General features: G+C 45.6%; 1 protein-coding gene across 1 annotated transcript in view; it reads left to right on the forward strand.

The window, feature by feature from the left end:
* Window positions 1-22,534, forward strand: part of gmds (GDP-mannose 4,6-dehydratase) — a 138,363-nt gene that overhangs the window by 31,661 nt on the left and 84,168 nt on the right. Inside the window, exons 5-7 of the mRNA XM_079221211.1 lie at window positions 9,917-10,109; window positions 11,238-11,342; window positions 20,372-20,499. Of these exons, the coding sequence (XP_079077337.1) occupies window positions 9,917-10,109; window positions 11,238-11,342; window positions 20,372-20,499 (426 nt within the window). The remainder of the gene's footprint in view (window positions 1-9,916; window positions 10,110-11,237; window positions 11,343-20,371; window positions 20,500-22,534) is intronic.

The raw sequence follows: 22,534 nt of genomic DNA on the forward strand, positions 1-22,534 counted from the left end.
GCTGCTCCTTTGCAGGGGGTCCTGGGTTGGCCGGGATAGACTGGATTGTGGGGTTTGTGGTGGGGCGGCAGTGCGGAGAGAGAGAGGGAGGTTGTGTAAATCAGGCACAATGTTGGATCAGAATCTGGGCTCCGTTTTGGTCACATGGCTCTGTGACAGCTACCAGGGCAGCCAGAGTGTGTGCTAGTATGCGTTATTGTGGCCGACTGTGGTTTGTGTCTTTATTTATGGGAGTGTGTTCTTGTGGTGGCACATGTGAGTCCATATATATATATATATATATATATATATATATATATATATATATATGTATATGTGTATGTGTGTGTGTGTGTGTGTGTAACCAAAGAGATGTAGCACCTGCATGGGCGGTGGTCCCCAAACTTCACTTCTATTTAAGGTGTGTGTGTGTGTGTGCTTCCTCTGCTCACAAGGACAGCATTCATCAAGTGAGTGGTGCAGGGTGGGTCGGGCGGCTGGAGGGGGTCGACAGGGGTGCTGCCAGATTTAAGTGGGGACTGCGGGTGTGTGAGGAGGGGAAAGGAGCATCCAGAGGGATGGAGAAGAAGGGGAATGGGTGGAGAAGAATGTGGCAATTTGTCAAGTTTTACCTCCCTCCACCCCCACCTTCTCTAATCAGGGGGCGATGCTGGGTGCCGATTACAGGCAAATGGAGCAGCTGGATTTGGGGGGGTGGTGTAAGGTGAGCGAGGAAAGATGGGGGCTGGAAGTGTAAAGGGGATCAGTTTGGTCCTGGCAGGGGGTCTCAGATGTGGGAGGTCCTTCATCACCTCTTCCTCTGAGCGCTCACTTTGAAGTCATCTGGTCCTGGTCAGCTGATAAAAGGTGTGAGGAAAAAACGGCCAGAGAGGGGGAGGGACCAAAATGAAATGTTATCTCTCATTTAGGGTGCTGGTGTCATTCTATGGTGTTCAGTTGTCTCCTGTGTGTCATGGAGAAGTTTTAGTTTTTCAGGAGCTCATCAGGTCCCTTTTCTGTTACGTAATATGTTATTACGTAATATGTTAGAGGTCTATCACAAGTGAAAGCCAGAAGAGACACAACTTCAATCTACAATCTAAACATAATAAAATCAAGAAATGAAATTCACAGTAAGTGGTTATGCATTTGTAGATCAGTAAATGTAAACAGTCGCCTCGGTCATCAATTCCTTAAACCGTAAACTAAATATTTCCAGAATTTCCGAAAGATTAAAATGTTTAATCGGCCACACCAAAGTGTCACTGATGATGAAGCTGTTCCTACCTGTGCAGTCATGCGTGTCAGCGTTTGCACATGTGTGATTGCGCCACATGATCCCCGAGGGGGGGGGCATCCCCGCAGCCCGCTGCAGGAAGACCTGTTGCCATGTTTACACGTCTTATTTGAGGGGCTGTGGTGATTAATTGGTGGTAGATCACGCGATTGAGGGGGAAGGCAGGAATGAAGGGGTTCCTCTTTTCTAGATTTACTTTTCTGAAGAGTTCCCATTCCAGGCGCTCTTAACCATCGCTAAAAGGAGAAAGCACCCAATTTTGGGTGCCCTGGGAGATGGAGAGACTGGCCACCACCTGTTCACGTCAATGCCACGGAGAGAAAACGCCGCAGAGGAAAAGAGAGAGGGAGAGTAAAAGAGGTAGAGTGGAGTGCCGTGAGGCAGACGGGGACTTTCCAGACTCGACTGCATACATCCTGCGTTTGACAGCCAATCAGCCGTCTACCTGCCCTGACGTACGCTGCCGCATCGTGCGTTTCTCCACACGTGCGCTCCTCCTCACGTGCGCTCCTCGCGCTCCCGCGTCTCCATCGGCCTCTCTCACGTTCACCTGATCTGTTTGACTTGTATTTGTTCATTGCCATAGCTGCAGCAGCCTCCACACCAACCGAGCAGAAGACGCCTGCAATTAGACACAAAGACACAACAATCAAGATATGATCGCAGTGATGAGTGAACATCAGTGTGTGGGTGGGGGATTAGTGGGTGGATGCTTGTCGTGCCATGTACAGATCCCCTGATTCAGAAAATGAATGTTGACCTTGAATTTGTCTTCAAGTTTAAGGTACTCACGTTTATTTCATTAATGGTATCTTTTAAGCTCTCTTAGATCTCAACATTTCAGTTTTTTGGCCGCACATTCGGTAACTGTCTCTTTCCCTTCAACAGTGAACAGACACAATAATGGAAACACCAGAGTAAATGAGGGAGAACATCTAGTTTGAAAAGCACGCTGGTGCATTTCAGTCTCTGTGAGAAAAGTGGTTGCCAAGTAACACATCAGTTGTAATTTGTATCGCTTTCATAGTAAAGTTAAGCTTTAATGGGACTAAATTAGTGGTTTCACAGAGTGAAGACTTCACTTTTAACAATTATTTCTCCTCTGAGATGTATTCTTTAGTAGAAACGATAAAATACGGGATGAAACAACTTCTCTATTTTTTGGGGGGAAATCCTTTGGCTTGTTTCTACAACTGTAACTTTTCCAGTGCTTTGGGAACCAATTTAAGGTATTCAGGAACGTGACCTGTGCTTTGCAGTGGATGTTTTATTTTGGGGGAGTTTTTCCTTTTTCCGATGCAAGGTCCTTGGACAGAGGATGTCATATGCTGTATAGATTGTAAAGCCCTCTGAGGTAAATTTGTGTTTTTGGGCTTTACAAATGAATTGAACCAGGGACCGAATGCAGCCGGTTCCCGGGCCCAGGAACTATGAAGACAGGATTTGCATTGCTAAATGTTGTCCACTAAGCAAACTAAAACCCTGTGGCTGCTCCAGCTTACAGCAGCTTCATATAAGTATACGGTAGTCCTTCAGTGCGCTCGCATAATTGCAATGTGAAACCACCAGGCCTCCATCGCATTCATACAAACAGCGAAGCCTTTTTTTTTTTTTTGCCTAATCTTCATAGTTCTTCAAAAGCATTGACAATGCAACATTTTTTCCCATAAAAGTGACTTTCCTGCTTTAGTTTCTGTGGCTCCAAAGGCTTTATTATACCAGTCATTTGGAATTACGTTCACATTGGACAATTTCCATCCGTTGCCAATGTGCAGTGCTGGAAGTAGTGTGCCCTTTATTTAGTGACCCAAAAAGTAAGGGTGTGGAGGTCGAGCTGGTGGGACCTTCATGTATTTTGGGTTCCTGGACGCTTGCGAACATTTGCAGACGATGCAATTTATTTCATGCAGACCCTTTGTGGCCATGCAGGCATGGACATTATAATGTGAGCTTTTGCATCGAGTCGAGACGTTGGACTCAACGCTTTTGCGTTGAGTCCAACGTCTTCGAAAGGAAATTGTCGAGATGCAAGCCTTTTTAAGTCGTTGTATACAAAGACAAGCATCTTTTTCATTATAGCCGTTTCCTGTAAACTGATACCCTTCATCGGCCCAACTGTAAAGCAGGTCAACCAGGAGAACCATGTAAACCTCTTGAGCTATTCTGGGTTCTCATGTTAAACAGACGGTCTATTAATAAACTCAGTATGGATTTCCTTTAGGTGCAGTCTGTAATTAACGCTCTTTAGATGCTTGTATTGTTTCCGCTTGTCACCGTGTCTAGATTTAAGCCTACTGCCTTCAAATGTCAAGGGACTATTTTTGCAAAGGAATTCTTGGCAAGTTGCCCCCGCGTGTGTGTGTGTGTGTGTGTGTGTGTGTGTGTAGTGTGTGTGTAATGTATTGCGTAAACTGCATTATTTAAAAAATTCTTGTAATATTTTGAATCAGTGGCTGCAGCGTGAGATAGTCCAACCTGTAGTTTTACGGTAGTTGGGGACTGATGTTGTCGAGATTCTTTAAAAAAAAAAAAAAGTGAGGTTCCCAGCGAGGAAACGCTCAAAAGGCCGACACGCGTTCCAGCTGGATGATGCAACGCCAAACACCAACGCCTCTGTCTCGCTCTCCCCGTCACTCACCGTGCACAGATCGTACGCTCCTTTGAGTTGTATTGTGTCTGTTTTCAGGGGAAAGGCAAATTGGCACACCGCAAGGAAAAATTATAGCAGTTTGTTTTTCTAACAGGTGTGTGTGTGTGTGTGTGTGTTTGTGTGTGCGTGGGTTTAAGCGGAGACGAGCTTGGTGACACAATGCCAACAAGACAGAACTGGAGGTGGAGAGATTGCCGCTCCGGTTTCATCACAACACATGACGATGGAGATCCAGCTGTGTTTGGAGAGAGGGCTGGCAACAGTAGCTTAGCTTACAGCGGGTAGGTGTGAAGACATGGAACAATTGTGGAGTAATTGAAAATCATATTTTGCGCTACAATCACACGCTCTTCACTGACATCTGAATTACAAATCAAAGAGTAGCTTGAGGATTCGTGTTGAAGCGTCACGTGGCTTACTTTGTCATTAATAATCTGTATTTTTCTAGACCTTTGCTAGAAATGCTAGTATTTCTGTCGCACACGGTGGTGATGATTTAAATCGTTCAGACTTACTATAGAAGCATCTTATATATTCTGCGACATTGTTTGGTCTGTATTACAGCTGCAACAATTGGTCGATTAATCAATGAGTTGATTGACTAAACACAATTGGCATCATTTTGATAATCAATTAAATTATTGAACGTGCTGTGGTTTCAGCTTCTCCAATGTGAGGATTGGCAGCTTTTGTCTGTGTTATATCATTGTCAACTGCATATCTTTGGGTTTTGAAAATGGATTTCATCAATATCGACAGAATAGGCTCCAGGTTCTCTGGTTCACAATTCCAGATAATTTACGTTTTATGTGACGTGAGAGGAGCTAGGTGTGACGTGAGAGGAGCTAGGTACAACTGAATGCTGAATAAAACACTTTAATGCGACTAGGATGTTACAATTCCCTTCATGGATCACGGACCATGCCGTGGTAGCAACCTTTCAATCACAATGAAAAAAGCCCCAAAGCAGACCCTGCTTTATCTTCTGTTTTACCCTGTATGGGACAGTAATTTACTAAATGACCATCATGCTGTATTGAAGGAGACGTGAAACTAGTGATTGAGACCATAAACTCATGTTCACAATGTTTACTGAGGTAATAAATTAGGTCATTTTATCATGGACTTTCCCAGAGACTCATTTGCGGACCAAAGAGCCTGTTTTACATTCGCTCCAACCTCAGTTAAATGGCAATGACCAAAAAGAAAGGTGATTATTTAAAACATAATCAATCTACAATCTAAACATCTTTAACATAATAAACATAATCTTTAATGTGCCGTCACATAATGCATTCCCAGGCCTTCTACTTTGTAGTACGTCTTTAGCACAGCTATCATTTCCTATTGATGTGAATTAAAAGTAAAGGGTTTATGATCACACAAATTACGCCCAGCCGTTATTCACCACCTTCTGATTCCTAATGCGAAGAAAAACGTAATTCTCCAAATGTTGAGGAGCGGCGCTGCACTAAGGCTGGATGTTCGCTGAGGGAAGTGGGATCAATAGCTTGGCTTCATGGTGCAGATAAGTGACACCGCAGTCAAGACGATGACAGAGGAGTAATTGGTCTGTCTGGCGGTGCGCGGGTTGCCAGGTCGGGTCTAAACCGCTCGCTTCTGGAGGGAATTCAGCCTGTTTGTCTTTGCCCTGTTAACACACGACTGCTCTAATTTCAGTGGGCCTGAAATGTGATGAGTAAAGGTGTAATTGACTGTGGTTTTTCCCCACACGCACACACACGCGCACGCGCACACACACACACACACACACACACACACACACACACACACACACACACACACACACACACACACACACACACACACACACAAACTCTCTTTCTCGTTTTCCCCCTCCCTGTTGTGTCCACCTCCAGGGCATCGTAGTGATTTCTCACTTTGAGTGTTCGCGGTTGGCAGGAATTCCTGCAGGAATGCCAGATTTCCAGTGTTTGACAACATTGTCCACAATAGGGAGAAAGTGACGCTCACAAAGGGGCCGTGTTTCTCCGGTAGTTTCCCTGAAATCTGAGGTGTGATGACGGTTTACCACAGAAGTCATTAATCTGGAGTGATGCCTCTGAACAAACGGCAACGGACCAGAGAGAGTTGTGAGGGGCGTATTCCTTTGGGTTATAATTAGAGAACCAATCTGAATGAATTTGGGTGAAAATTGATACTTTTCAGTCGATTAAATTCGATTACACATTCCATATTTTTACCTCGATTTGATGTTCCCATGCACCAGAGTAGATGGTGGATAGGATAGCTTTAAAATGAGTATTTCTCATTAAAATGTTCTCAGCTTTCAGTTAAATATTCATTATTAAAGTGCATAAATAATACACATTAAGTATAGAACAATGGGTTATCCACATTGTGGATGCGATTATTCACAATCGTAGTATTATTTATTTTTTTAAACCGAACATTTTGTTTTCCAGAACACTGACACTGAGCAAAACTGGAAAATAGAAAGAAATGCATTTCATCACAAATTTACACACAAAAATGCATTTAATATATATATATATATATTATTTAGGTTTTTCAGATTTATCACAAATATTGTTTATAAGTAGAAGTAACATTGGGGGATTAATATTGTTAAAAAACATAATTATCATACAGAAAATAGCACAAATAAGAAAATGTTCATAGTATATTGCCAAACAAATTATGTATTATTTGTAATACATACATAATATAAAGATAATGATAATACTATGAAGATCACCAATAATATTCTTAACTCTAATCAATCATAAGAATTGGTGAAATTGATTAAAATCATGTGAAATGGGTTAATCTTTTTGTTTGGAGTAACCTTATATGTGTTGGATATCAGTGCATCTCCTCGATTCAGATCACCTCAGAAATGTCGCTCCTGTGCTCTTGACTGACTGACTCTTTTCCCCCTGAATGCACAATAGAGCTCTACATTCTTCCACCACCCTGTGTATACAGTTTAATGCCTTCATATTACCCCGTATGGAAGGCCATGCAGGTATGCAGAGGGAGGCCACGGCTGAATACATGTAGCTCATATTTATACATCTGTCAAGAAACGCACCAACACTCTGCTTTATGTGCACACACACACACACACATGCACGCACACACACACACACACATGCACAGAGTCACATTCCCCAGTTCCATGCATGCATTTCAACAGGCCGTGTGTGAGCAGGAAAGAAATGAAACCACTAAATGCAGCACGTATATCCTGGACATTTAGAACCTTTTTAAACAGATCGCTTTTTTTGCTTTCCGGGTCGGCGGCGGACCCCCAATGCTGACAGAGCCTGGCTGACTTCCAGGAACAGAACAATATCTGCCAGGTCGACCGAGGGGCCCAGCAGTCCACACACACACACACACACACTCACACACTCACACGGCGGTGTACACAAACGTCTGGCCTTTAAAACGTCAGCGCTCAGGCCCTGCCTTACATAATGACAGAGAATGGAGGCATTAAGGCAATTTGTTTGATTTAAGTTGTCAAGGCGTCCTGGACCCTGCCCCTCTCAGCTGGTTTTGATACCTACAGTTTGTGTGTCTGTCTGTGTGCGCGGAGCTCTTTGTTGTTGGAAAAACAAGAGGAATGGAGGGACTCACACTCAGACAGCAGGATAGAGAGGGGGTGTCGGTGAGGAAGGTGCTATAGTAGCATAAAATAAGGTTTATGAGGTCCAGGGAGAGTGCGCAGTGACGAAGCAGGAGGAGCAATGTGTAAGGAAGGAAGAGGAGGGGGAGGAAGGGCTGGAGGTGTGTGTGTGTGTGTGTGTGTGTGTGTGTGTGTGTGTGTGTGTGTGTGTGTGTTCTTCTGACTGTCCCTCTCCTTCACTGAACATGAAAGCAGCTATTGTCTGGTTCAGGCGTCTCCAGGAGCCAATATGCTCCGGCGCAACTCCTGACCAGAACAACCCCGACATGACGCATTTACGTTGACTTCAAAACGTCCACTCACTATCGGACAGTGCTTTAGACGGGAAACTATTTGACAAAAGAAGCTGATGTTGTAGAACTCTGCTTTAATGCAATGGTCTCAAATTAGCAACATTGTGATCAAAATCGGGAACTTTCTGATAAAAAGTATACAAGATTACAAATAAGTCCTCTGAATATGGTGGATAAGGTAGTGAGCTGAACATTTGAACAAAGGAAACAAATATATCCTGACACACATGAAGCTTCCCCCGCAGAGTGTCGACTGGTGCAATAAATCATCATATGTCTCGAGCGTCTGACGTTCCTCACATTAATACAATCACAGTTTCGATATCGTTTTGAGGTTTGATCGGTGCTCTTCTTCTGCAATGATTTAATGAAATGTTCAGTAAATACATACACTGACGGAAATTGTTTACTTATCATGTAATATAACCAGGCATTTCCTGGGTACAGTACTTTTTCAAAGAGTTTTATGTTGTTCATTAGAAATTAAATAATTGATTTAGTTTTTTGCTGTTGGTCAGATTTGAATTTAAAGAATTGTTTTGGGATTATGAATAGACTCATTTAATTTAGTTTGACTTTTTTGCTGAAAGATTACAAGTTAGCTTGATGAATTGAAAAAGTTAACTTGATAAATTGAATGTTGTCTATATCATATGACGATACAAATAACTGCTGGATTCAGGTCTGTTCAAAATAGATAGATAAACTCATGGAGGGAGTCATTACATCAGATCCAGTCGGCATTGACCTACTTTTGCTGCGCTCTATAGTCTCCAAGTCTCGGCTTCCATTTCTGTACCTGGAAGTAGCTGCGAACGAAGCGCTGTGACATGTTGAGGCTGTTTGGTCAACAGTTAAGTCAAACCTCCCTCTGACACCTCAGCATCCAACGTCTCCTCAGTAAATAATAGTTCACCTTTTTGTGCGTTCGTGCAGCGGCCATTTTTTAAGGTTGTTGTGATTTTTAGATTGGATTCTGTTGCACAGCTATTGCCATCGCTGCGTGCGCCTGTTGTGTTTGCGGTGCAAAACGTCATAATGTGACATACAGTATATGTCGGCGTGTAAAGTGTCCCCTCACTTTCACTTGTAAATGATGTAAATGAAAATGCCAGAATGCAAAGTGAGTGGAGCGTCACCGGTAATTACACCGAGCTGTTGAGTGTAATTGAAGCTGATCAAACCTGCTCACTGTGTGTGTGCGTGTGTGTGTGTGTGTGTGTGTGTGTGTGTGTGTGGACTTTGAGTGGAATAGAGGCCCAGTGTTCTTCGCCCCCAGCTTTAAATAAGGGGTCTTTATCTGGCTGAGTGTGCAGCGCCGACGTGGAAGCACTAAAGGGCCAAAGCGTTTCCTCCGTACAGACGTGGCTCATGCCGCTGGCTCCAGGTGTGGTGACCACTAACCAGCACGGCTTCGAACCGTCACGCCTGATTTGGGGCCTGAGGCCGACCTGGCACTTGCACAAGCACACACAGTCCCGAGTACACGGTGTCCCGCGCGCACACAGCCGTGCACACGCACATCCATTTCTAATTTAAAGTTAATTTCCCCCCCAAGTGTTCATTAAGTTCCCTCCCCTCCTGGCCCTCGGCAGTGGAAACAGGCATTCTGGGAGTTGGAGTGTTTGGTTTGAGGAATGAGCTTTCTGATCGGTTCTGATGGACTCCAGAAACAACACGTTCTCCAGTTACGTTCTGCATCATTGTCGACCCCCACGCCTTCGTTTATGGCTGTGCTCGGTGACTTTATGTGAAACTTTGGCCGAGTTACTCGCTATTGTACATTATCTTCATTATTTACATGTGGAGGATTTATCTCTTAATGAATTTAATAACTTGAAACCCCTCAGGCAAGTCGAGGTATATTCTGTGCAAAGGCCTAATATATATCTCTGCAACTCTGTGGCAGTCAAGGCCTGACAGTCAAGACTGCGATATTATTTTCCTATCTGGTCCAGGAAGATCAAGACTTGAATTCTAATAATTTCCCGCATCTCTTTTCCTCTCTCCCTCTTTCTCAGATCTCCTTCGAGTTGGCGGAGTACACCGCGAACGTGGACGGCGTCGGCACGCTTCGCCTCTTGGACGCCGTGAAGACATGCGGTCTGACCAACAGCGTCAAATTCTACCAGGCCTCCACTAGTGAGCTGTACGGCAAAGTCCAGGAGATCCCTCAGAAGGAAACCACGCCCTTCTACCCTCGTTCACCTTACGGTAATACACACATACGCAATGTACTGTAGATCCATGTGGACACACACACTCTCACTCTCTCTCTCACACACACATACACACGGATTACCTAACATCTTCTACCTTGCACCATTCGTCAAACCATTGCCTATGGCCATGTAAGGGCATCCAAACACAGATTGCTTGATACATCGCAGCACTTTTTTCCTGGTGTGTGTGTTTTTGCGTGAGTCAAATAGAGGTGGGATGGGGGTTTCAGTGCTCGGGCAGCATTTGAGCTCTCCACACACCCCGAGGCCAAAGCGTCTGACTGAAGACTGGAGTGGCTCTCACTTTAACAAAGACACCTTTATATCCACAGCACTCGGCACTCACTTTCAACACACTCGTGCGCGCACACACACACACGCGCACACACAGGCAGGCTGTACACGTGTGTGAGCGATCAGGTTTCATGTTCTCTGTTGTCTAAATGCTCTCCTCACTGACACTTTCCCCATCTGTCAGCACTCAATCTGAGGCTGCTTGGGAGGCACATACCATCCTGAGGAGGGCTGCTCCTCTATTAATTAGACTTGGGATCGGGGAGGCGGGGCCATGGTGCCCTCCCTTCACCTCCAGTGTACATCCTGACCTGCTGCTTAATCAACGGGCGCCTCCCTTCGCTTGCTCTGGTATTCCCCTCATCACAGGGGGAGGGAGGAAGAGGAGAAGGAGGAAGATAGTAAGAAATAAAGAGGGGAGAAGTTTCTGCACAAGCCTGCTTTTGGTCAATCAGCAGGAGTCCAAGGTTCACGTTCCTGACGTTGAAATATGACCCGCGGTGCCGCTGTGTTCAACTGTGACTAGTGTAGTTACAATCCTTCTCTCTGCAGCTCTGGGAAGAGAGAATCAGTGTTTACTCTCGCTGCTTCGTTGTGTCCCTCTGTATCATTGAACCCCGTTAATAGCTGTGTGAAAGTCTCATCTGATGATTTTGTGAATAAAAGCACCGTGCGAGTGTGAAGAACGTCCGCTTGTGCATAGTTGCAGTCCACAGAGACGCGGCTGTGGGTCTGAGGAGACTGTTTGTTTGGTTTTGTGTGATATCGCTTCCCTTTTCTGGCGCTAATATGTGTCTGTCACCCCGTTTCCTCCACGTCTCCTCAGGTGCCGCGAAGCTCTACGCCTACTGGATCGTGGTGAACTTTCGAGAGGCCTACGACATGTTCGCTGTCAACGGGATCCTCTTTAACCACGAGAGCCCGAGGAGAGGTGAGCTCGCAGAACGCCTGCTGTTCAATGTCGCCGCAAAGCTGTGGTTGTTTTGTGTCCTACATGGTGGAAATTAGATTTTTTTTTTTTTCTTTTCGGAGGAGCATCTGATAGTAATAGAGGAGGAGAGCTCAAAGAGCTTTATTAAAGGTCACATTAGGGCTGAGCATTGTTTTCGTTAAACTGCTAGCAAAGTTCTTTTTCATATAAAAGTATTCCTGTGGGCCATCTGTTGTTTATAATGATCAGGCAGGAGTTGTAAAGGTGCAACACCACTTTATATATCAGAATACATTGTACACACAATTTAACTAGAATGGAATAATTCTACTGAAAAGACAAAAAAACGTTTAACGTTCAACAAGTCAAAAAGCTCCTTTTTCGCAGTCAAAAATCTGCCAATATGTTTTATCAGATGGTCTATTGATAAACTAGATGCTCTATTTTGCTTGTGAAAAAAATGACATCACTTGCGAGAGCAGCAGGCTGAATCCAGAATGAAACCGAGAAGCAGAAGGTAAACCATTGTTGGATTTTGTACAAGTATTCAATTACATGCTCGATATAAAGTCATATTCATTTATTGGTGGAGCCAGGTCCCTCATAACTACTTGACGCACACTCGCACACATTCTGACACATAGTAAGTCGGTTGTGGTCACATTTTTAATATGTGCCCTGAGCCCCGAGGGTCGCAGGCGCTGGTTTAACCCGATTTACACGCCACCGCGACCCAAAATGAATACCACATGACTGCAGCCCCAGCGCTGAGCCCAGGTCAGCCGCTCAGGTGTTTATGATTTATCCCCTAATGAAGGCCCTGGCCACGACCCCAGCCAAGGTCAGGGGTCAGCCAGTAAGCCCTAATGGGTTACCACAGATAGAAAGGTGTGGGAACTGGTGCAGTTTACTCAGCAGAGACGGTGCGGTCGCCATCGACGTCTGGTTCGGGGAGCTGGTCGGTCTGGGAATGACGGAGATAAATACTGCTGATCAATAGAAAATGTATCAGAAACAATAACAATATTTGGTGCATCAGTCGGGTCACTTATCAAGAGGCTGGAACGTTGTCTCGCTCCAGCCTCTTCACACAACTTTTCACAGTGTTTTGATATTTTATGGATTTCGACGATAAATCAGTTGATCGATCATGGAAGTAATCATTAGTTGCAGCTCCAGAGATAGACAAACTGAAACTATGAAATCAGAGATGCTTGTGTCCTTTTCCACACAAACACACAATGCCCTTATAAGGGCAAAGCGCTCTGCTCCCCCTGCAACACTCCCTTAGCCTTTTGGCCCTTCGTCAGCTCTTTTTCATCTCCCTCTCTGACTCCGCTTCTATCTTTCCATTCCCTTTTCTTCCTCTCTCGCTTCATTTCATGTCTTCATCCTCCTTTTTTCCACAGTCAGCATTACTGCAGCGGGCCATCGGGTTTACTCCTGCCACTTCTATTCTCAGAGTTACGGCCGTCGCTGCTCATAAAGCAGGAACGCTGTGCTGTGATGTGGCCAGATGTCCCACTGCTGCCTTGCACAACCCAGTGTGGCGCTTGTGTTGGCTGGATTGGCCAGTGTTTACCCGGGCCCCCGGGGCCCGCCGTGACCCCGCCGCTGCCGCACCGAGGGGGCCGAGCACGTTTGGCCGAGCTCTCCGTCGCACACAGGAGGGCTTCAGAGGGAGCCGTCAATTCAAAACACCCCCATGGCACATTTTGTCATTGTTGGGGTGTAAGGTTATACAGTACATGGCACAGTGTGAGGTACTTGTACTAGTGTACTGGTCAGAGAGAATACTGATCCACTTTACGTCACTCTTGGGGTCTTGGATACTGATTCAAGCCATTGAGTATTTTCTACCCTCATACCTGAAAAGGTCCTGAGTGAAGCTTACTAAAACCGCCAGCATGCAGGCTGAAATTCAACCTAAAAGTTTACCTTGCGACTGTATTCATAATATTTCGTGAAATCAACATTTTTGATGGTTTCTTCTCAGTTTTTTGTTCATACAAACATCTCTGTATTTTTGTTAAAAGACGTGGATTAATCAACATCCATTTCCTTTCAATTTAAAATAGTTAATTAAACATCATAGTACATTATATACTTTATAAAGTTAGGGTATAGGATGGTGGTGGGACACGATAAAGATCTTTCTGGGAAAAGACAAAATATATATATATAAGAATTCAGCCGTCATAACGAGGACTACCAAGTAAAGACAAAAACTAGCACCAACAGAAACTGTTAACAGTCAAAACTGCACCAAAAACGCACAAAAATATATCAATAATATATAAATAAAAAATAAATAATTCCACACTACTTGATTCTCAAGGGATTTGGCAACATTTCACACCAAACCAATGACATCACTTAAAAAGCTAGCGACACGTCGGGTTTCATCTCGCCCTTTGCTCTCAGCCACACCCTGAACATCTCTGTTCTGTGTTTTTCTTACGTGTGTTGTACGCACTTGTATCGGAGAGAGATAAAGGGCTATTTATCACCTGTGTGCCGCCCCTCCTGTCCTTACACACACCACTTGTACCTCTGTATAATTAGTCACTAATGAGGAAGGAAGTCCATGATGTCAGTGTCGGTGGCCCTGACATCACCGCTCTCTCGCCTCTCCTCCCACACACAGGAAAAGCTGTGACCTCATTGTCCCATGGTGCCAGTTGCTGTGTGCCTGTGTTTGAGAAACAAATAGAGGTTTGCATTTATGGAGTAGTTTTTGCTCCAGCGGCGTCTGCCAAAGTCACCTTACCAAGTGACATACCGGCCAATCCCCTCCGTGGCGCGGTGTGGCGTGGTGTGGCATGTCACATAGGACGGTCTGGTGGCTGCTGGGAAGGGCTGCAGACGGAGGGGTGAAGCTTAACACCAGTTTCCCTCTCAGACTCACTGTCCCTGTGTGGGATTCAACAAGGAGCTCTGTCTCTCACAGCGCCCAGGGTGACTTAATCCCAGCAGGAATGCACTTCTGGTTTCTCTTACAGTTCCCATAAACACCTGAAACGTTCAACCAATAAACAGCCGACCTCCATTGTCCTGCAGCGAAAGGTCAGAATCGGACGGCCGGGAAGAAAAAATATCCCGTTAGAAATCCAGCGTGAAGAAAAGCAAACAGAAGCCTGCATCTGCCAGCCGGTTCACACCACGGCAAGCTCCTCTCTGGTTAGCTTAGTTGTTAGCCATAATAAATAACCCGCACATTGACTCTAAAGAGGGGGATTAGCGTTAGCAGGGGCGCGAAATAGACTCCATATTGCTTTGACATATGAGACAGTGCATTACTCCAGTCTCTTGGCAAGAGTGATCAGCTGTAGAGCCTTTGCAAATAACCAATTCATATGTTTATTTGGTCATCATATCAACAAGCACCTCAAGGTCCCCAAAAATTTGACAATAAAAGAAAAAAAAAAACCTGGGTTTAATTTATAGCTATTAGCAGTGTGTTGATCTAAGTCTGTGTAGTAAATCAGATCGGTAATATGTTTTGCGTGTGTATCCACCGGTGCTGCTACTGACCAGCTCCAGTTGTAGGCTAATCCCCTGGTTTATTTGGGGAAGTCCCATCCATCTCTCCACCCTGAGAGCTCTGTGGTTCACGCTTGGCAGTATAGAATAATATACTGTTATGTTAGGAGAGGAGACCAGTTAGCATTGGGGAAGTAAGAATAGCACTGCCAAAGTCAATGCCGCCCCGCGAATACTCATACACATGCAGCCGCTGAGCCGCTACATGCCTCGGCTTCATCTTTCTGCTTTTGTTGAGGTGGAGCCCAAAAGGTCAGATCGCATGATAGATTTGCAAGAGGATATGTTTTCCATTTATTGGAGAGGTTATTTTCTGAGGAAATCTTCAAATAGGCATGACTCGGTCAGGGGGCGTCGAGGGTATTCGGAGTGAATCTCGTAAGAAGGAACGGCGGCACGGAGCGGAGACTTTTTAATTTTTCGGTCTTTCGTTTCGTCGAAGGGTGTTGATGAGAAAAGGCTGAGTGAGAGCAGTCTAAACATCAGCTGAACTGTGGCGAGGTGAAGAGCGGAGCCTGACACCTTTTTCGAAAGCGGAACCGACGACAGAGTTCTCTCCGCCGTACTTTCCGGCGCTTTGTTCCACGTGGCCTCAGCCTATCTCGTCCTATCCTATCACGTGGTCGTTTTGGTTTCTATCTTTACTCATCCCCATTGACGCCCTCGCATCGCTATTTGTTGTCCCAGATCACCATGGTATCCAAGAATCTTGTTGACTGAGCGCTCACTTTGAGCGGCGCTAATTACACCGCGAGTTCAGGACTCCCCGTCGGCTTTCTCCACCTTTGCCAGTTCCCGTCATACGACAATCGATTCCAAAAATATCCCTCGACAGACATTTGATTAATTCACGCTACAGGATGCTGCCAGAAACAATTACGTCTTTGTTTTTCCATACGAGGTTTCCACTAATTAGCTTTCGGTTCCGCGACGTAGAGGCGGTGCTGTTCGTGTTCGAGCTCAAGAAAAACATGCATCATCTACCCCCCTCGTCTTTGTCTTCGCAACCCTCCTCGCATTGCATTGCTTTCTCTCTGCACCCTCCCTGTCGGTTGAGTCAGCTCAGAACGAGGGCAGCAGTCTGTCAGGTGTGAATAGACGCTGTGTTGGCGGAGCTGAGCGCATGACCTCTCTTGGATGCAACGCAAATATTCTCCCTTTCGTTGAGGCTCCAGAGATCAGTCAGAAAGTGAATTGTGCAATAGCAGTGATGGCAGACACTGACAGGTCTTTGGCCTGGGTGGAATTTGGCCAATCCTCGATGAAGGGAAGATTCCTCCTGCAGAATTACTCTTGAAAGTCAGGTATTTTGTTCATAACACGATATAGATAAAGGAGATGTGTATGAGACGAGTGCACATTCATTTAGATAAACGGGGCTACAGGGTCGACCTAAAACCTGAAATGTGTGGGGGGTGGAGATGGAAATTAGGGTTGCATTTTCCTCTTCAAGTCTACCACAAAGGCTTTTCACTCCCCTGGGCCATTGGTCAAAGACATAGTGGGATTATGGGATTTGCAGTTTTGGTTGAATTCCAAAACAGGTGTCTAAATCTTGTGTTGAGGTAACCTAAGGGTTCAAGACTAAGTCCTGGCAATCTTTTTCTTTACCAGCTTCAGATCGTGGCCAGTTCAGACAAGCTCACGACAGAAATGACTCAACTGCTAAATATCTGGAAAATACCTGGAATGAGTCTTTGTGTTTGATTTTTTTTTTTTTTTTTTTTTTTTACAAAACTAGGCGATCCACAGTCCTATTTTTGGAATGTGTCTCATTAAAGCAGTCTGGGTTACCAAGTCATTCCACATTCATATGAAGAAAAGGGAGAACTTATAACATCCTGCAAATCACCTTGGAGCAGATTTACGTGGTAATGACAAACATACGGCAGGTCTAAAATTGGAACCGGAGACTTGGCTGGGGAAGGAAGTCGATGTTCTACCTGCGCAAATATAACCTTACAGACTTGATAAATGTTTGACATGATTCAAGACTTGAATAAACTCCATCTTTTCAGTTTTTCCAGAGCTTTATGTGCCATTCGGCTGCGCCATGACCACACAATATGTCTGCAAAATAAATGTTGCAGAAGAGTGATTTGAATAAATCTCATAGCGGTTGAATCTCAATTAGTGAATGCACATAAATACACGCGCAGACGGTAATATAGACGAGTGTGAGTCAGACATCTTGAGGTCTGTGTGCGTACAGTAAGGGCTGGGCCGTCACACAGTATGAAGACAGACTTCATAAGTCACCTTTCTTTAGCAGCATGGTTCTAACAACAGAATCTGTTGAGTAACCAAGGTCAGCCGAGCCAAAAGCCCCTCAAAAGCCACAGTCCCCTCCCTGGCTCCCCCACACTCCAGCTGACAGCTCCCGTCCCCATCCTGTCTGGGCCCACATGGCCTGGCTTTAGATGGGAGACATCTCCACACTTTTCTCTCCCCCCCCCCCAATCCTCCCCTCCTCCTCCTTTTTTTTTCTCCCCACATTTCAGCCCAGCTGTGCCAACGAACCCCGTGCGTTACGTTTTTCCTGTCACTTCTCTGGCCAAGAAATGAAAAGGAGTGATGGAAAAAAGAGAGTAAAGAAACGGTTGAGAGAGAGAGAGACAGAAAGAGATTGAGTGTCCATTTCTGGCTTGGGTTTTGCTGTCTGCTCAGTTTTCACGGCCCGTGGTTTTATTAGACTTTCCGCCGGGCCATGGGCAAGGTTAAACGGCCACCAATGCCCCCTTTGGGCTCGAAACCTCCTGCTAGCCCCCTCCGGCTCCCCTTGCCTGCCTCCTCCCCCTCCTCCTGGCTGTCCTGCGGTGCCGCTGCCAGTAAAGGAAACACATTAACACCCGGGCCAGTAACAGAGAAGGCTTTGTCCACGGCCAGGCAGGCCGGTCCATTAGGCCCACGCTCTGGTCCACACCGCACCAATTAGAGCAGGCAGGGAGCAGAGCCACTCCAAACATAGGTGTGAGCTTTACAAGGAGACTACAGGTGTGCTCAGGGGGAAATAATGGACTTTATTACTCATTGGGTGTACTGTGCTACACTGTATCCTTCTGCCACCTTTTTAAGAGCAAACTCGGCCCCGGGTTTTGACAACCTGTGTTTAACCTGCAAACCTGAGTTTCCTTTGGATGTTGGCTCAAATCGAAGCCCTGAGTTCCAATTCACTATTGTTACCAATCTGTTACCCGTTACCTTTCCTTGCCCCACTGGGTCCGAACATGCAACATACTGGAGAGCGATGCAACTAATGAAATCGTAATTATCCGTTTAGCCTATTGATTATTTTTTGCTAATTTTTTAAAATAATTTTGATTGTCTATTGCAAGTTTCCAGAGCCCAAGGTGGCAATATAAAAATGACATGCTCTTCAGTCCAATAATCGAAAACCCCCAAATATTTGATTTGCAATGAAATAAAATATAGAAATAATGGAAAACAAAAGCAACACAGCTTGCCGGCTCTCCGTTAAAGCTCAAGAAAAGATAAACCAGTGGGATGAACTGAGGGTTGTTTTATTTTACAAAGTTCCTCCACATAAAACCTATTCAGCGGTTTCTAGCTGAGTAATTATTCACCACGAATCTGCGGAGTTCCCCTGAAAAATAGTTGTCTATTAAGTATCGGTCCATTGGCTAATTGCCTAACCATTATGTTAAATAATTTTTTATTTTCTAACATAACGCTCATAGAGCGATATGGATGAGAGCAAAGCTGCCAATCATGTGTCAGTAGCAGATGAATAATTGCTGCTTAACATTTGACTATAGTGAGCGGGAGCAGTGGTATCTGCCAGAACAGAGGCCCTGCCAGCCCCGGGGGCCAGATGAGACGATCATGCAAAAACGTGACAGGTCTGACATCGCAGGGGGTTTCCATCCGCAATTCATGTATACACTTGATAGACACATGCTATTTCCTAGAAAAAGAAAAAAAAAAATCCCCTGAATACTCAGAGGTTTTGGACATCGGATTTTAGTTTAGATTTTTAATCCAGAGAAAGTCTGAAGACTGGCCAGCTCAACTTGGCGCCAAAGCAGCGTTGACACAGGGACCTGTGACCATGTGACCATGTGACCATTCTACCAACACACAACATGCTGTATTTTCTCAAATAAGCGTGTCTAACCTTCTCTGGTCTGTTTTTGCTCAGCCTGCCCAGGGCTGTCGCTTTCCTATGAAATAATTACTACAAATTTGGTGCGTTCGCATGATTGGGTTCATGGGATTTTCCTGTGTCTAAATGGAGGCTCTGCTCCATGTCAGGGCAACAGTGATACAGTGTCGAGACAGAGCCGCACTATTATGGACTGGATGGGCGCAGAGCTAAAAGGCAACATTCATCTCAGACAGGATGAGTTAAAAAAAAAAAGAAAGATGTAGGAGCTCTTAAGAGGTCTCGAATAGGTTCACGGAAGGTTGTGAGAGATGTATGTACAGCAGAGATGATGTGTGTGCTAAATATAACCAACTCTTTGATTTCCTTTGAAATTAGACTTTCACATATCTGCCATTTTGGCTTTTGAACGCAAGACAGAAGAGCCAGAGTTGAACTCCTCAAGCTCCATTAAGCTGTTTTCGACTAAGACGCTGTCATGATTAGACATGACACCCGAACATTTAGTGTTGATTTCCATCGGTATGATGCTGTGTTTGGGTTGGAGGACTGGTGCACTCATTCGCAGGCTCTCTGCGGCATCGTTCCCCCTGCAGCAGGAAGAGAGAACCTGATACCGGCCCTCAGTGTCCTGCCAAAGGCACCCAAAAAACGTCTCTAACCCTTCTAGTGGCACAGAGGTAGTCATTAGGAGCTCGCTTCTTTTCCCGCAGATAATATCGCCACGTGTGTTGGGGAGCACCGCCGGGCGATCCGGCGGATGAACCGGCTGCCGGTGCGGTGACTCTGGACTGGACACTGCACCGGCAGAGCCAGGGTGGTCCTGTTTGGTTGTCGTTTTTTTTTTTTTTTTTTCTTTTCGTTTTTTTTTTTCTCCTGTTGGCAGTTTCCTGTTGCTTTTTTTAGTATCGGCAGACTGATGCTCTGAGATTCGTTTCGGCATCCAGCCCAGATTTAACACCGACATAGTGAATTAAAGGGGAAAATGAGAGAGAAGGAATCTAAAAGGATCTAGTGGCTGAAATGTGAGGTGGTAGCGAATCGATTTGACTCAGGGTGGCTTCTTGCTTGAGTTTTTCACTTTGGCTCAAGAGGAATTGGAGCAGTAGAGGAGGTTTGGAAGGCCGTCTGTGTGTGTGTTTGTGGTGATAGTGTGATTTAGACGTTTGGTAGGGATCTCTAAACTCTTCCACGAGGAGGCCTCGATTTCCCTTATGTTCCCTTTTTGTTTCTTCTCTTGCTGACTGCTCTGTGTTTGTGTGTGTTGGACCGAGCTACACCTCTGTAACGTTTATATGCAGCGTAAACTGTGATTGAATTCAGAAGGTGCCAACAAAGCATTTTCGATGTGTGTGTGTTTTAGGTTCAAACTTTGTGACGCGTAAGGTCAGCCGTTCTGTGGCAAAGATTCACCTCGGCCAACTAGAGAACTTCAGCCTGGGCAACCTGGACTCCAAGAGGGACTGGGGCCACGCCAAAGACTATGTGGAGGTAAAACACACACACACACACACACAAAACCATCACCCCACACAGTCCCAGAGAAATAGACACAAACTGTGCGCGCACCGCTGCAGAGTTGAACAGGGTTCAGATGTGCACATGAGCATTAACGGGGCATGTTTTCCCAGATCATTTGAGGCCGCAATATGCGATCTGCATGAAGCCTCCTATGATTCTCTGCCAAAAGAGAAACAGAGATAGAGAAGGAAAGGGGGAGCGGTAGGAGAGAGAGGGAGAGAGAAAGAGAGGGAGAGGGCTTCATGCTGTGAGGCCACAGACTGCACTCTGGTTTCCCACAACTCACCCGTGTCCCAGATCCCTTCAGGCCCCCATCGCCATTCCCCAAACGCCCGCAGAAGAAAGAGAGATATTAAGGGAATGCTGCGTCCTGGGGACGATGACAGAAATATGGTGTTTGTGTTAACGTAATGGTGCCAGCAGCAAGCAGAGCAAAGAGTGGGGAGATGAAACGAACAGTGGGGTCGCCACGTCCAGGAGCAGACAGAGCTCAGTGTTTCTGAATGTGTGTGTGTGTTTTCCCCCCTGTGCGTGTGCGTGTGATAGGTTAAGGTTGGAACACGTGTGTGTGCCTGTTGAGATGAAAGGCTCGACGGGTTGCCATGTCTGACAGCAGACCCCTCACAGCGGACCGTGTTGTTATTAGGAGGTGATGGTGGCGGAGGTGGTGGGGGCGCGCTCTTTGAGATGGGAGTGGGGGTGAGGAGGTTACGGCGGGGAACCCCGTTTTAACTGCAGAGCTCAGTGTGGGGCCACTGCGTCAGAGCAGGGCGGTGGAAAAGCGGCGTCTCGAGCTGTGAAGGCGGGCCGACGGTAGCGTCAGTGACCGCCTGATACGTAAAGACTTCAGATCAGTCTCATCCAATTTTAACCACACTGAATAATAATTGCCTCCTGTTAGAGGAAGGTACACTTCCTCTAAGATATATAGATATTTATATATATGTATATATATCTTGCTGTCACACAAACTAATTTACATCTGACAAAAGGGAGGAGGATATCTATTATTATGTGTCGGTTAGATCTTGGAAGTGAAAGTCCAGTTATTTTTTCTCAGACAGGAAGGTGCGGCACTTCCTCGGTGGTGTAGACGCGTAGAGGCAGCGCTGTTGCACACAAAGTCAGTGGAAAAAACTAAGCGGGCACAAACAGACAATGACGTGTGTTGATGATGTTTCCGCCACAGTTCACGCTTCTCCTGTGGCTGCGTGACTCGGCTCCATGAAAGTACAGAACCGAGAGGATGAAGAACTGGAATAAAAGAAAAGAAGGCTGGAGGTTTAAGTTGAGAGATAAACACACTTAGCTCCAGCTAACGTCTGTACAGTCAGTGTTGGCTGTTTGTGGAGGCAACAAATCTGCTTCAAGTTCAATGTGAACACACTCTCCTTGATGAATTATGAGTGCAAATAATTAGAAAAAGTGTTGAAAAATAAAGTCTAAGAAGAAAATAAAAGACTATGTATCACTAAAGCTTTAAAAATGAAATCTGTAGCTACGACTGCTACTGTCTTCCTCGTCCCCAACAGCCACTCAGGCTCTGAGGAACGTAATGTTTAGTGTAGTAATGTTGTCATTAAAAACAACATTTTAGGTGTGCATTTACAGTACACTATGATGCCCGCTGCTATGAAAAACCACAAGACTTTCTAGTTGTTGGGCCACATTCAGCTTCCTGATATTTCCGTCTCACTGACCAATTGTGAGTTTATATGTTGTTCATGCAGCCCTGTGTCGCTGGATTAGTGTGTCTGTGTGTGTCTGTCTGTGTGTGTGTCTCTGTGTGTGCGCGCACACTCGCCTGTCCAGGGCACCCTGGCTTGAGACGCCCCAGGTTTCCTGTGGGAACGGCCGACATTCCAGCTCTGGTGAATCAGGCACCTCCTCGCTGTGCGGCTCCAGTTTCGGAAAAGGCAGATTTCGGGGAAGCCAAACAGAAGCCCGAGGTGCTGAGGGGAAGGGAGGGGGGTGAGGGGGGGAGACGAAGGCGGGAGGGAAACAG

This window comes from Taurulus bubalis (genome assembly GCF_910589615.1).
Source record: "Taurulus bubalis genome assembly, chromosome: 7".
NCBI lineage: Eukaryota > Metazoa > Chordata > Actinopteri > Perciformes > Cottidae > Taurulus > Taurulus bubalis.